This window comes from Talpa europaea (genome assembly GCF_964194135.1).
Source record: "Talpa europaea genome assembly, chromosome: 1".
NCBI lineage: Eukaryota > Metazoa > Chordata > Mammalia > Eulipotyphla > Talpidae > Talpa > Talpa europaea.
Window position 1 is genome coordinate 46,318,051 of NC_140073.1, and position 13,769 is coordinate 46,331,819.

The 13,769-nt window shown below is 46.9% G+C and overlaps 1 protein-coding gene across 1 annotated transcript in view; it reads right to left on the reverse strand.

The window, feature by feature from the left end:
* Positions 1-495: 495 nt before the first annotated feature.
* The window catches only part of C2CD3 (C2 domain containing 3 centriole elongation regulator), a gene marked incomplete at both ends in the record, with an annotated part of 107,652 nt that continues 94,378 nt past the window's right edge, over positions 496-13,769 (reverse strand). The window contains 2 exons of the mRNA XM_084242013.1: positions 496-636; positions 13,205-13,316. Coding sequence (XP_084098139.1) covers positions 496-636; positions 13,205-13,316 — 253 coding nt within the window. The remainder of the gene's footprint in view (positions 637-13,204; positions 13,317-13,769) is intronic.

Genomic DNA, 13,769 nt, shown 5'->3' on the forward strand with positions numbered 1-13,769 from the left:
GCATAAAAATAATTTATATCTATAAAATACCTTATTCCTAAGCAAATGAACTGGAGGTGGCCTGAAGATTTCCTTGTGTATGTACAATGCACACAATCTTCATGCCTCTACCACTCCCCACCCTCCCCTAAACCTTAATGCAAAAATGGCCCATCATTCAAATGGACGGTGGGCAGAAGGCGGTGCTGTCAAGGACATTGGGAGAAATTTTTCAGTAGAAAGACGCCCGCTTACTTCCCTTGGTCCAAAGATGGGTGGGTCACCTGGGCGCTGGAATCATGTTTTTTCTAGCCTTTGCCTCATCACAGAAGGAAGGGCGGTGCTGGCAGGTGGACCCTGGGCTGGTTTGGGTCTCAAGTGTCAGGAGACACTTTAGGCTGCTGGTGGTTTCAGGGCTCTGGCAGCCCTGAGGGAAGCAGAGCTGGTGCTTCCTGTGAGTCAAACAAGGCAGAGGGAGATGGACAGGTGTATCCTACCCCAGTCTCTCGGGCTGTGTTAGTCTTTCTGAGAGTACTGGGAAGAAAATATCCGTGCGATCCTACGAGTTTCTTCCTCGGGCAGGTTGGGAGGCAGCGAGATAGGTCTGGGACGATAAGGCCTTCGGGACGGGGCTCCCTTGGTGGTCTCGTTCTTGTCCTAGAGATGGAGAAGCAAGCTTGGTTAGCACTGTGGATACTGCACCTCCAAAAGAGGATTTGATTCCCCTCATTTTTTGATCCTTTGGCTAACATTGTTCAGCTGACTGGTTTACCAAGCACTTCACATGTCCAGTCTTGTTTAACATTAACCTTGGCCCCAGAGGTGGGTACATCATGTCACGGATGAGGGACCACAGTTCAAGTTCAATAAAAACAAGTTCCCACTATTTGGGCAGCTGCACTCAGATGTGAACGCCAGCTCAGACTCTCTCTGTGCCTCTGGAGAGGCGAGGCAGTCACCTCCAGGACAGGTCTGAAGCCTCATCCCTTCTCTGGCTGGATGAGTCTATACGAGGCCTTTATCCTTTGAGCTGTGACCATCCCGTGTTTGCGCCAACTGCTGGGGAGATGATGGTGAATAATATATTCTCTGTACGGCCTGTGGGAGTTCCTGGAGCAGCCAGGTGACATGGAACACATACCTGTGGCCCTGCTACCAAACACCTCCTTTTCTCAGGCCGACGGGGTATCATTAATCCCATCCTTACGGCGCTTGCCTTTGGGTTATGGCATCATAGTACTCTGGCTCCTCTATGACTCATTCCAGTGTGTGTGTGTGTGTGTGTGTGTGTGTGTGTGTGTGTACCTACAGGCCAGGTTCTTGCCCCGAAGAAATTCAAGGCTATACAGGAAAGTCACCCTTGCAGTTGGCTGAGAATAAGGCCTGGGGAAGCTCAGGGAAAAGGCAATGCTGAAAGAAAGTAGGAACTGCTATCATGGGCAAACTGGCTGACCTCAGAGCCGCAGCGTGCTCTGTGGATGAGTCCCTTTCTTCTCCCTGAGCCCCTTGTGCACCAGCTGATGGGCACAGAGTGTACATGGCACCACTCCCCAGGCACCAAGAGCCAGCTGGGTGAGACCCTGAGAGTGAGGCTATCTCCTTGCCCCTTGCAATTCTGCTAATGGGAAACATGTACAGCAAGAGATGCTTCTGGGGTTGGTAACAGTCAGTAGCCCTGTCTTCCCTTTGTTTCTTTAACCTTGTAATCCTAGTGTGAGAGGACATAGAAATGAACAGAACTCAGTTCTTGAACCCCTGTAGCTCTGAGTTAAGCTGGGGAAATAGAATTAGAGTAGCAGCTGGAATGTGCTAAGGGTCATGGGAGTTGGGCAACCTTGAGGGCCCCACTTGGATTTCTGCATGCCAAGGGAGTGTCGACAACCTGAGCAAGCTCTCAGCCCCAAAGTCTTCAGGCATGGTTTCCTGAGAACCAAGAGAAAGAGACTAGAAGATACAGCTCTCTGTTTTCTAGTTAGGCCTAGGATAAAAGGGTGAAAGGAAGCCTATCCTTTTGCATCCTTCCAAAATATGGGAGCTGCTGTACCCCATAATGCCTCAGGCCAGGGGAGGCAGAGTGCTTCTGCCTGTTGGCCTCCTCCAGACTGGGTACCCATGGATTGGGCTTGATGCTTGTGACTTTAAGACCAGGTCCAAGACAGGAACTCGGTAGCTCCAGACCAGTGAAAGGGTAAGACAAGGTGCAGATCAGAGGTTTAAATTGGGTGGGGGTAAGACCTTCTCTTACGAGAAACATCTCATTCATTCATTCTGGAACCTGTGGTTGTTGACCTCTCATGTGCCAAGACTTCAGTGAAGTCAAAGCCTCCATAGTACTTTAAGCCTCCCTACGCCCACTTCTACTCCCAAGATCCAAGACTTGGCTCCTGTGCTATTCAGAAATCAGAGGTGACACCAACCCCCATTCCCGTGCCTTGGCTGCACTGGGTGACCGGCTGTATCTTTCCATTTATCGCTCTGCTACAGTAAAAGGGATACGTGTTCTATAAGTTGGGTGGAAAAACAGGCTAAAGAGCATGGTCCTCTATTTCAAATCATAAAACCTGTCGCTCTGTCATCTGTCAGAAGAGAAGTATTCTCTGCTTTGGAGAGGTTGACATGGGTCTTGTGCTCTAGGACTAGAACCTCAATGGAAGAAGTGACAGTCAAAAGACTTTTATTGGGGATTCGTAACATCTTTCAGGAACCTAACATCTACTGAACCTGAGCAATTCTTTTAATTTTAAAATATTATTTAATTTTTAAATTTCATTATTTAATTTTAAATAGTTTATTTTTATTTACAAATTTTAATTTTTAAATTTAATTTTATTATTATTTTAAATTAAAAAAAATTTTTAAACACGATCAATTCTTAAGGACATTAGGTCTCCACGGTTCCTGTCCTCAAGGGCTGCTGGAAGGGAGACAGATGCAGATCTGCCCAACAATCACAGAGGTGAGACCTAGAGCTTGTGGGCATGGAGAAAAGAGTAGTTAATAACTAAGCTGGGCCTTCCCAGCTGGGCAAAGGGGTGCTCACAGAGGTGGGCTCAGAGATGGCCAGGGTTTCAACAGAGCTGGGGGTGGGGTGAGGGCATGCCTCTGCAAGAAACAGCCTGAGCACAGGCCTGCACCTGTTCCTGGGACAGCATCCATCAGTCTGGGAACTGAAATAAATGTGGCTGGTTCAGCCAAACTCCCCGCACCTACATAAACCCCAGTGATCTAGGGGGCCTTATCAGCATAGCTCAGGCCCAGGAAGCAGGACAGGGCTTGGCTCTGTGTACAGGGCAGGGCAGGGGTGTGGAAGGTCAGAGAACACACGATCAGCAACATTTGGTTTTTGTTGACTTCAACAGGGTTTAAAAAACATCTTGACTAGTAGTAAAGGTTCTTTCCTCATCAGAGTTGATACCCTAAAACAACCTTGGAGTGTTGGGCAGAGGTTAAACTGCCCAGAGCAGGGACATCCCCACATGTACTAACTGCTCCTCTGAAATGCTTGAGGGGCACAAGAAAACTGTCACCACAGCCTGTCATTTGCAGGACCTAGGACTTCTGTTGTGAAAGCAGAATCATCAGACTGAGGGGTTGCAGGACCTGTGGAATGTGGACAGTGGGTGTCATCCATGGGGTGGTGCCCCGGGAAGGGTTCCTAGAGGAAGTGGACTTGAACCAACAAGGAAGCTGAATTTGAACAGGGAAGACAAGAGGGTATTTCAGGTGGAGGTTCAGCTTGAGCAAAGGTGTAAAGAAGGAATTTTTTTTTTTTGGCTGGGAAAGCATTGGGGATAAGCCTGATTGAACTGCAGATATGAAAAACAGAAGATGAACATAGAAAAAGGAGTTGATGCTTGCTGAGGGAAGGTCCTGAATGTCTGGGGGAGGAATTATCCTTCTGTCCCAGTGAACGGGGATCTGCAGATCGGGGGCTCATCACTGTCTTCGCTGAAAAACACACTGGTATTACTGTGGTCTGGGTGTCAAGCGTGACAGAAAGCCAAGGGCTCTCAGACCACCCCCTTGCAATCCACTCAACTGTGCCATTAAATTCTCCCATTTTCAAATATGGAGGCCAACTTCTTTCTGAGCTCCTGGACACCCAGGCCCTGAATATAAATGTGTTTTTCTGGCCTATTACTTGAAACAAATGTGTCTCAAAGGAGCCTTCAGTGCCAAAAGTAGAATTCTGCTGGGGTGAAAGCAAAGAATTGTGGGAAGAGGTGGTGGTGGAAGGAAAAATAGGGGCTTCCTGGGGATCCTAAAATCAAGAGACTGACCCTGGCAGGGGAGTTGGTTCTAGTCCTGGTCCTACTACTTCTTAGCCCACTGCCTTTTGGAAAGTCGCTGCTCTCTGGGCATTGGTTTCCTCACCTGAAAATGGATCAGGGTAAGCAGGAAACACAGGAGGATGAGCTCTATAATTCAAGCACTTATCCTGGCCGGTGACCGCCTCTCCAGCCAGGCCCTGTGATGAGGCTGTCTTCCCTGTCAGGAGGGTCCAGCCCATTTCTTTGGTCTGAAATATGATCCGATCCAAGCCTTTGTTCTGGGTTCCTTCCACACGGGCCCTTAGGTGAGTCTGCCTGACCAGGCCGTGTTCCCAGGAGGGAGGAGGGTCAGATGCCCCTACTAATCCCTGCTTCATAGTGTCCCAAGGATTTTCTCCAAGGGAGGCAGTGGGATAGAAATGAAGAACACTGGTCTGTGGCCTAGCCCAATTGTTGCGCTCACTTGAGGCCAAGACACTGTCTCTTGGGTCTCCCTAGTGGCGCAAGGGGTTAAGCACCGCACTATGAAGCAATCTGCAGCCTTTGCAGCACGAGTTCGCTCCCGGTCAGCCACAGACCAACCCACATGGCAAGGCAGACCTCTCCTGTCTCGCTCGCTGCTCCCCTCAGTAGTGTGTTCTGGTCAATCTGTCTGTTCTGCTCCCCACTCTGTCTCTGGTGAATCCTCTCACCCCCCCGCGCATCTCTGGCCTGTACCCAGCTCTTGTATGCATAAATAAATAAATCATTAAAAAAAATACCCTTAAAAAAAAAAAGACATTGTCTCTCTCTGGGTCTTAGTATCTTCACTGCTAAACAGAGCTAAGAACATTTATTTGGTCTTCTCACCCCAAGGGATACTATGAAGTTCAAAGTTCGAAAGTGACCAAAGCTCTGGTCAGTGCTATATCTCATCAAACAGAGAGTTTGAATTGGAGCAAGGCCAATACCAGCTGCAGAGAGCAAGACGAAGAGCGCCCCTGGCAGAGCAGAGGTGAGCAACAGTATCTCCCCAAGGCACTCCGACTCCCTTGCCCCTGTTCAGTGAGTCTCTGGGCCTAGAATCAGGGCTAAAGTTTTGTTCCTGTTCACAGCAGCTCTTTAAATGACATAAATGCTGACGCTGGAGGCTGGAAGCAAAATTTCCCAAAGAGCTGGAAACTGTAAGCAAGCAGCTGCCTGGCTCTGGAGGGTGAGGTGGGTCTGCCAAGGGACTTCTGCTTCTGTGATGAGTGAGGGCTCAGTACAGCTGCCTGCCTTGCTCAACTTTCACCTACTTGGCTGGCTGCCTTCCCCTGGGGCGGCTCCCAGAATCCTCTCTTAAGGCAGGGACTAGGAATTCCTTGTGCTAAGGAGAGCAGCAAACTCAGCAGCTTCAGCTAGGAGCAGAGGCTAAGTGGGGACAAGACACTCAGGTGGGGCCCAGTTATGGGAGGCAAACCCTGATCTGACCATCAGCCCAGTCGGACCATGGCTGGGGTCCGGGCTGAGCTCACCTTCTGTTCCTGCACTGGAGCTCTGTTCATGCGGTTCTCGTCACCCCCAGGGTCCCTCTATTCCTCACCACGCCCCCTGATGCTTCCCTGTCCCTCATCTGAGAAGCCTTTCCTGACAGACAACAGGCCCACTCCAAAGGGCCTAGGGTCACTCTCTTACGCCAGGCCTCAATCTTTCCATCTATAAAACGAAGAGGCCTAACTAGATCCAAACTCGTTCTTGAACTCATGCCCTGCCAGCTGTGAGAGGGCTTAAAAAGTCCAGATTCTTTTTTTTTTTTTAAATTTTTTTTTATAGAGGCATGTTTTATTTATTTATTTATTTGTTTGTTTTGTTTATATAAGCACTGGGTACAGTCAGAAGCACGGGAGGGTGAGAGAATTCACCAGAGCCAGAGCGGGGAGCAGAGCAGGCAGAAGGACCTAAGTACACTGCTGAGGGGAGCAGCGGGCGGCAGGAGAGGTCTGCGCGCCATGTGGGACCCTCCTCCGGTGGCCGGGGAGCAGCCGGGGATCGAACCGGCACTGCAGAGGCTGCGGGCAGCTTCGCAACCCAGCGCTCAACCGCTGCGCCACCGGGGAGGCCCCAGATTCTTTTTTGATTGCTGAGTAATATTTGCAGCAACATGGATGGCGCTGGAAGGGATCATGCTCAGCAAAGTAAGGCAGAAAGAAAAAGAAAAATATCGGATGGTCTCAATCATAGCAGGAATTTAGAAAACCTAAATAAGGGGCCAGGAAAAAGACTAATTATAATAAAGAAAAAATCAAAATCAATAAGCAACCATAAACCAGAGACACACTAACGGGGGCGGGAGGGTGGCGGTGGGGATTAGGGGGGTGGGTGAGGAGAGGAGGGATTAGGGCCAAAATAAGGGGGGTGGGTATTGTACAGGGAATATAACCAAAATGAAAATGCATATATTGTGCAAAAATGAAAAATGATGTAACAATTATATATATATATATATAAAAAGTCCAGATTCTGGAGAGGGACGGGTTAAAGATACACTACTCTAAGAGTTCCTGGCTCCTTCTAGACTAGCCTCAGAGAGGCTGAGGCAATCTGAGCTAAGCACCCACCCAAGGGTGCTTTCCCAAACTGTCCTGTGGGCCAGCATGGGCACCAGCCAACCCTGACTGTTTCTTCCCCTGACTTCTGTGTATCCTTGGTCACAAAGCTCATTTCCTCTCCAAAGCTATGTGTGGCTTTTATCAGAAGCTGTTGACCTTTGGATCTCTTTCTTCTTGGGGTTCTGCAGAAGGCCAGCTCAGCCATCAGGCCTAGACCACAGGCTGAGAAGAGAGGACAATGGTTTCAGAAGTCCCCCTGGAGCCCTCTTGATCTGATCTTGTAATTCTATGGAAGCTTGGTTCCGCAATGAGAACTGTGCATTTCTTAGCTGCTTCTAGACTTGAGGAAGGGAAATCAAGGGACAGAAAAGTTCTTTGGAAAAGCAGTAGCCGTAATAAAGCCTTAAGACTCATGGACACACAGGTCATGAAGCGCCGAGGCTAGGGCTCCATCACCCTTAGATGGGTGCTGTGTTATCCTAGGCCTCTAACCAAAGGTCTGAACTGAGGCACAGTCAATGCTATTGCCTTGAGAACTGCTCTCCACACTTCTGGGGTTGGCTTTGTGGGGCTGAGCCCACTCCCAGCCCACTCCTGGCATGAAGATTTTCATCATGTTCCCACCTCTTAGCATTTCTTTCCTACCAGCCCCCCACCCCCACCCCCATCCCCATGTTAACAGCACAAGAGGGAAGATGTCTCTATAATTATGATAAAAATAACACTAGCTACTGCTCACATAGTTCCATGTTTTGTGCCAATACTATGTATTTTACTTATCTCAGTAAATTATAAATGAACCCAGGAGGCAGGTAATATAATGCCCTATTTTCAAATAAAGGACTTAAGGAAGGAAATATAAAAGATAGGTTAGCTTGGCCCGGATTACATGACTAGTAAGTGGCAAAGCTGAACTTTAAACATAGGTTGTGGGGACTCAGAGGCCATGTTTCCAACATTATACAAAACTGCCTGGTAGGAGGAAGGGGGAAGTACAGTCACAAATCAAGTCTGTGCTGCTGCTCCAGAGATGAGTGAGATCCCGCTCAGGACCACAGGAGGCCAGCAACAGAGCCAGGGCAAGAAACCAGGACCCTCAGCTCCCCAGCAGGCTTGGAGCACCTCAATCCCCAGTGACGTCTGAAAAGCTGTGGTTTTATCAAGTGTTTCACTAAGTGAAAACGCTTGGGCGGGAGGGACAACTGAAGGCTTTCAAAAGTACACTCAGTCCTGGCCTTGTCTTCACTTCTTGCCTCCTACTCACTCTTCAGAAACTACGGTGTCTGGCCCAATGCCTGTGGTTAATACAGGGGCTTGTTCATGGAGTGGGCAGTGCCTGGCCACAAAGCAGGAAGGCACAGAACAAGATGGGGCCCATCTCATGATAAGGAACTGCCACGTAGGTGGGCAGAGAAATCAGGATCAGATGACAGGTTGCTTCTTGTTCTTTGCTTCTGATTCCTCTTCTAACCTGTTGTGACCCAAGTTGGTCTAGCTCCATCTCTCAACAATCTAGTTCATCTGCTTTGAATCTCCCAGTTGCCAAATTTTGCTGAATCTCTGAAAGATTCCTTTCTCCCAGATCCACAGGCCACGAAACCTTTCCTTTCCTCTCACCTCTCACTTTACTCAAGTCATCCCATGTGGCATTGCCTTCCCTTTCCTAGTGTCATTCTCTTTGCTTTATTTTATTTAAATGTTAAAACAGAATGGTTACTCCATCACAAGGAGGAAGAGAAAACAGAGGCAGCAGAACTTCACTGATTCACAATTTCATTAAACAGTGCTGCTGGCTACGCAGTATTCTAGTATTCCCGCTAAACCTTTTCTTGAAGAGGCAAAGACTGAAATATATAAGTCACGAGGAAGGAAGGAGGGCTATACCTATCTGTGTGGCACCTGGTATTCCATAGTACAAGTGCCCCTATGACCCATCTGCCAGAAGAGGAGCCAGACTCAGAAAGATCAGAAGACTTGACCAACATCACAGAGACTGGTATCCACTATATGGTGGGGGAGGAAGGAGGAAAAAACCCAAAACTTGTCTCTCAAATGCTTAAGATAGAGACTGGGAGGTTTCTGAGCTCGGGTGCATCATTTCAATGTAGAGTACAGGACAAGGCCTTCCCTTAGATTTTGTGGTGAAATGACCAAGTGACCTGACGTTTACAAGCTCTCTCCTTTTCCAAGGAGGGGCCTGAAGCAGGGCAGCTATAGCACAGCAGTCCCAGGACACTGGTTGAAAAGCCCAGAAGCCTCTCAAATTGCTCCTTTCCAGTCTTCAGGACGAAGGCTGACCTTAGGAGCAGATGGAATCCTCAAATGGGGGTACAGGCCAGGGCACCTGCTCTCTCCCCACCCTACCTCTCACTTTGCACTACTGACTGTGCCTCAAACACTGCAAAAACAGAGGCTTCCATCCAATAGGCAATTCTCCCATGCAATCTTTAACCCTCCCTGCTTTGGCAGGTCTTCGTTCATGCTACAGGGTAAGTTTTCTTTTCCTTCTCATAAGGCTAATGGCTCCACATGTGCTCTAGATCCCAAGTTCTCTCTGACCCAGGGACTGTTCTGTTCTTCCTCTTCTGCAGCTTCCCCTTCTCCCTTTCTCTGCTCTATAGTTGTGCTAGGACACAGAAATTGGTAGCTGTTCCCACATTAAAAACACAAAGCAAAAAACCATTCCTAATGTTTTTTTAACCATTATCCTAATTCTCTGGACCATTTTCACAATAAATCAGTGGAAGACATTGGTGTCTCTGTTTTGTTACCATTCTTAAAAATGAACATGTTAACCCAACCCAGGAACTATGAGCTCTTCTTCTTCTAGCCCAGCTCCTGCCTCCACAACTGAGAACATGACTGACAGTCAAATTTGAAGGCTGAAAAGAAAACCTTAAAAGCATCAGGAGAATAAGGGTCATATTACATTTAGGGCAACAACAATTAGGTCGAGAGCCAGTGCTCATCAGAACAATGGGAGTAAGAATGGAATCAGTTTTAAACTGCACAAACAAAATTTGAGTTAGAATTATATCTCCAGTGGGGAAAAATCTTTCAAAAACGAAGGCAAAATAAAAATATTTTCAGACAACTGAAGCTGAGAGCATCGGTTACCACTATTTGAAATTCTAACGGAAGCTCTTCAGGCTGAAGGGAAGTGGCTTTAGACCAAAACAAGGATATGAAGAAAGGGATGAGGAACAACAGCAACCGTATATATGTGGGGAGATAGAAATGCTTATTTTCTGTCTTAAATTCTAAAAAGTGAGGCCACTTTTAAAACCTACAGAGGCCCCAACATGAGATTATGGTGCCTCTGCCCAAGGAGAATTCAAATTTAAATCTAAAACCATATGGAAGTTAATCAAAGTTCTGACCAACCCATGGCAATTAATTCTGACCCTCCCACGCTTTTAAAAAAATATGTAACTATAAAAATATTTTACATTTTGGTGCCTCTATTTGCTAGTGCCTTAAGGGTATATGTTATCCAGCACTGGATGGCAGCTAGCCAAGACTCAGAAAATATGCCACTGCAAATGCATCGCGTAGTCAGAGAGGCCCCTCACTGGACGACCAACTTCTGAGGTTTTCTGGGCCATGGGACTTTCATTGTTGAAAAGGGGACAGCTCAGGTGACCTAGACAAGTGGTTTCCCTCACTAGGACTAAGAATGAGGTCCTGAGGAGAGGGATGGCCCAGAGAGTGATTTGCTGTGGATAAGAAAGAAAAAAAAAAAAAACAAAAAAACGCATGAAAGTGTATGAGGTTTGTTATCACCGCAACACTAGACTTGTCCTTTCATTGAAGTGAACATTCTTCTTTCTCCCTCCTCTTCCACACCTTGTATATACATACAAAGTAGATCAAAGACACTGTGTCCCTCGGGGAGCTGGCACATCATGAAGGCAGCAATACAAATGCAGGAATAGCAGTTCTGTTTGGCAAGTGAGAACTGACAGCTCAGACCAGTGCTTCACAGACTTCCTTCCTATGGGCTCGACTTGCTGACATTTCACCCACTTGGCTAGGAGGGGAGGAGGGAATGGGAATCAACAGTGTCTACATTTTTCCTCTCGGGTAATTCTTGTCATCATCTAATTGAGTAAGAATTAGATTAGCCTGATGTTATTTATAAGGAAACTGAGATTCAGAAAGGTCAAGTCACTTGCCCAAGATCACTTAACTACTTTTGTAGCAGAATGAGTATGTCATCTCCAAGATATCTCATTCAAAAGCTTGTGCTGAGTGCCTGGACACCTGTCCCGAGACCCTAGATAAATGCCGGTGGGTATGCCTGCGACATGCAAGGGAAGATGCAGAGAAAGGAGCTGGCAACCACCAACCACAACAGAAATAAAGCCACAAAAATGCAGAGCTCCTGGAGGGGACTGCTCTAGGAGAGCATTTGCACATTCAATAAAAACTGAGAGATGTGTGGAAACTTAGATTGATCCATGAGCCAAAATAAATAAGCGCGTCTGAAAATACTGCTAGAGAGGAGAAATAAAACTAGGAAGAGGATCAGACACCTGAGGGCTTCTCACGACACTGGACTGACCCCATCTGTCTTCAAAGTAGGCTCTGGAAAAGCATACAAAATCTTTAAACCTATTTAAAAGGCATTCTGGTTAGAGAAACATCCTATAAGTCATGTGTCATGATTTTAAAGAAGTCTAAAGGCAAGCATAACTTTGGAGTCATAGTCTAGATCACTTAGTGGTTGAAACACACTGGGGCAAGTAACTTAAACTTTATGCAGTTTCCAGATAAAATATAAATAATAATCCCTTTTAGGTCTGTACGGGAAGCTCTGAGTCTCAGTTTCCTTACCTATTAAATGGGGATAATAGTACCTCATTGGGTTGTTGGAAGAATAAATGAATTCATATATGAAAAGTGCTTAGAATTATGTGTAGGGCATAGAAAACCTTACATAGGGGCTAGTTATTATAATTAATAACAAATTTATACATTTTGTTCATAGTATGTATCATTCTCTAAAATTTTCTTACTTTTTTAAAAAGTTCCATGAGGCAGGGGCTTTGTGCCCAGTTCTCCCAAGACCCAGATCAGTGCCCAGCACACAGCAGTACTCTGTGGCTCCCTTCTCCACTGCATCCCTCACTGTGATTGTTCTCTCAAGATCGCGAGGGCCATTATGCTGCCAAATCTGAGAGAAAACCCATTTGCCACCCAGCAACCTGGGTGAAACCTTTAAAATTTAAATCAGATCTCACGCCCCTGCTTAACAGACTTCAATGGAGATCGCTGCATGTAAAGAAAATCTAAACTCTTTCCCATGGTTTAAACATCCTATGATCTGGGCCTTTCGACTTCATTATCTCAAATTCCAAGCTCCTGTCAGTTTCCAGATCAAGCCAAGCTCTTTCAGCCTCAGGTCTCTGTGTTGGATCTTCTCTCTGCCTGAAGCAATCCTCCAAGCTCCTTACGTGGCTGGTTCTTCTCAGCAGAGTACGTTAGCCAGGAACACCGACTGTTGAAACTGTGTGGGTTCCAATTCTGGCTTCACCAACCTACCTGTGTGAGGCAAGGTATTTAACCTCTTTGTACCTCAGTTTCCTGGCCTTAAAATAAGGATAAAATGTACTTTATCAAGCTGCTGAAGTAAATGAGTTAATATAAAGAGCTTTGAACAGCACCTGGTACCGGGCAAGCATCATGATCATCCTCTCACTTTAAACACTGCCTCTTCAGAGAGACCCTGCTCTTTATCAGCACCTAGTAGACATTGCAACCTGTAAGCGTTCTAATTTTGTTTACTATTTGTGCTTCACAAAGACAAGGAATTTGTCTCATTTACTATTGAAAAATCAGTACCTAACACAATACCTAAAATTGAAGGTAGGAACTGAATAAATACACGCTGAATGACTGGGCAAGTAGTTGCTAAAAGGTCAGGTCCTGTGCTACGGTGGGAAAGAGGAAAGCTGGGGTCTGTATCAGAGTTTCAACAGACAGCTATTCCATTGATATTATTCCCTTTAGCCAAACCCTGCTCATGTGACACGGTCTCCCCAGGCTGGACCTCCTGTTTGAAGCTTCCTCTGCTCGTACCCACCTCTGCGTGGTTGGAGCTCCCACAGCACTCGGTGCACATTTCTTAGCCAAGAAATCCTACTTTTTATGATTCTGCACTCTTTCCTCCACATTGTCTTAGCTGATGATGCCCTGCTCTTTTCCTGAGCCCTCCACACACTGCTGCCCGCTGAGGGCCCTCTGGGGGCCCCTAGAATATGCTTAGTGTAAGAGTGGAGTGGAGTGATCACTGCTGCTGCCCAGGAAGACAGAGGAGACACTGTGACTCTGTATCTTTGTCATGGAGGAGATGAGGATGGGAGGTTGGTCAGCTGTTCTTACCTGATCTGTTGTGACCGGTGGCGGCAAAGCTGTAGAGAGTGAGAGTATCCGCATGGAGGCCTCCAACTGCTGGGGAGGCAAAAAGAAGTTGGGCACCACAATGGGCTCTGGGCTGTAATGTTAGTTAAGGGACACAAATACCTTGAAGTCTGCCCTCATCTCCAACACCAGCATCTCCACCAACCTTAGTCACCTCCATTTGTCCCCCCCTTCAATTTATTCCTGCCCAGGATTCCTCTTCTCAAGTGGGTCCTTCTGCCTGGAAGGTGCTGCCCACTCCTAAGGAATCAGTCTCTACAGTCAATTCAAATCCCACCTCCTCTAGGGGGATTTTTCCTAATCTTGGCCCACTGTGGTCTCCCTTCCTCATAGTCCAGAGCAGTCTGCAAGATCGGTTAATGCTTGATTAACTAGTCTGATAAGATTCTCAATTTATTTCCCTCAATATTCCCTAAGTTTCTCAAACACAGAAAAAGGATAGCCTCTTTCAGTTACATCGCTACTTCCTACCACTGTGTACAAGGCTGGCAGGTAGCAGGTATTGACAGTGGTACATGCTAAGGGC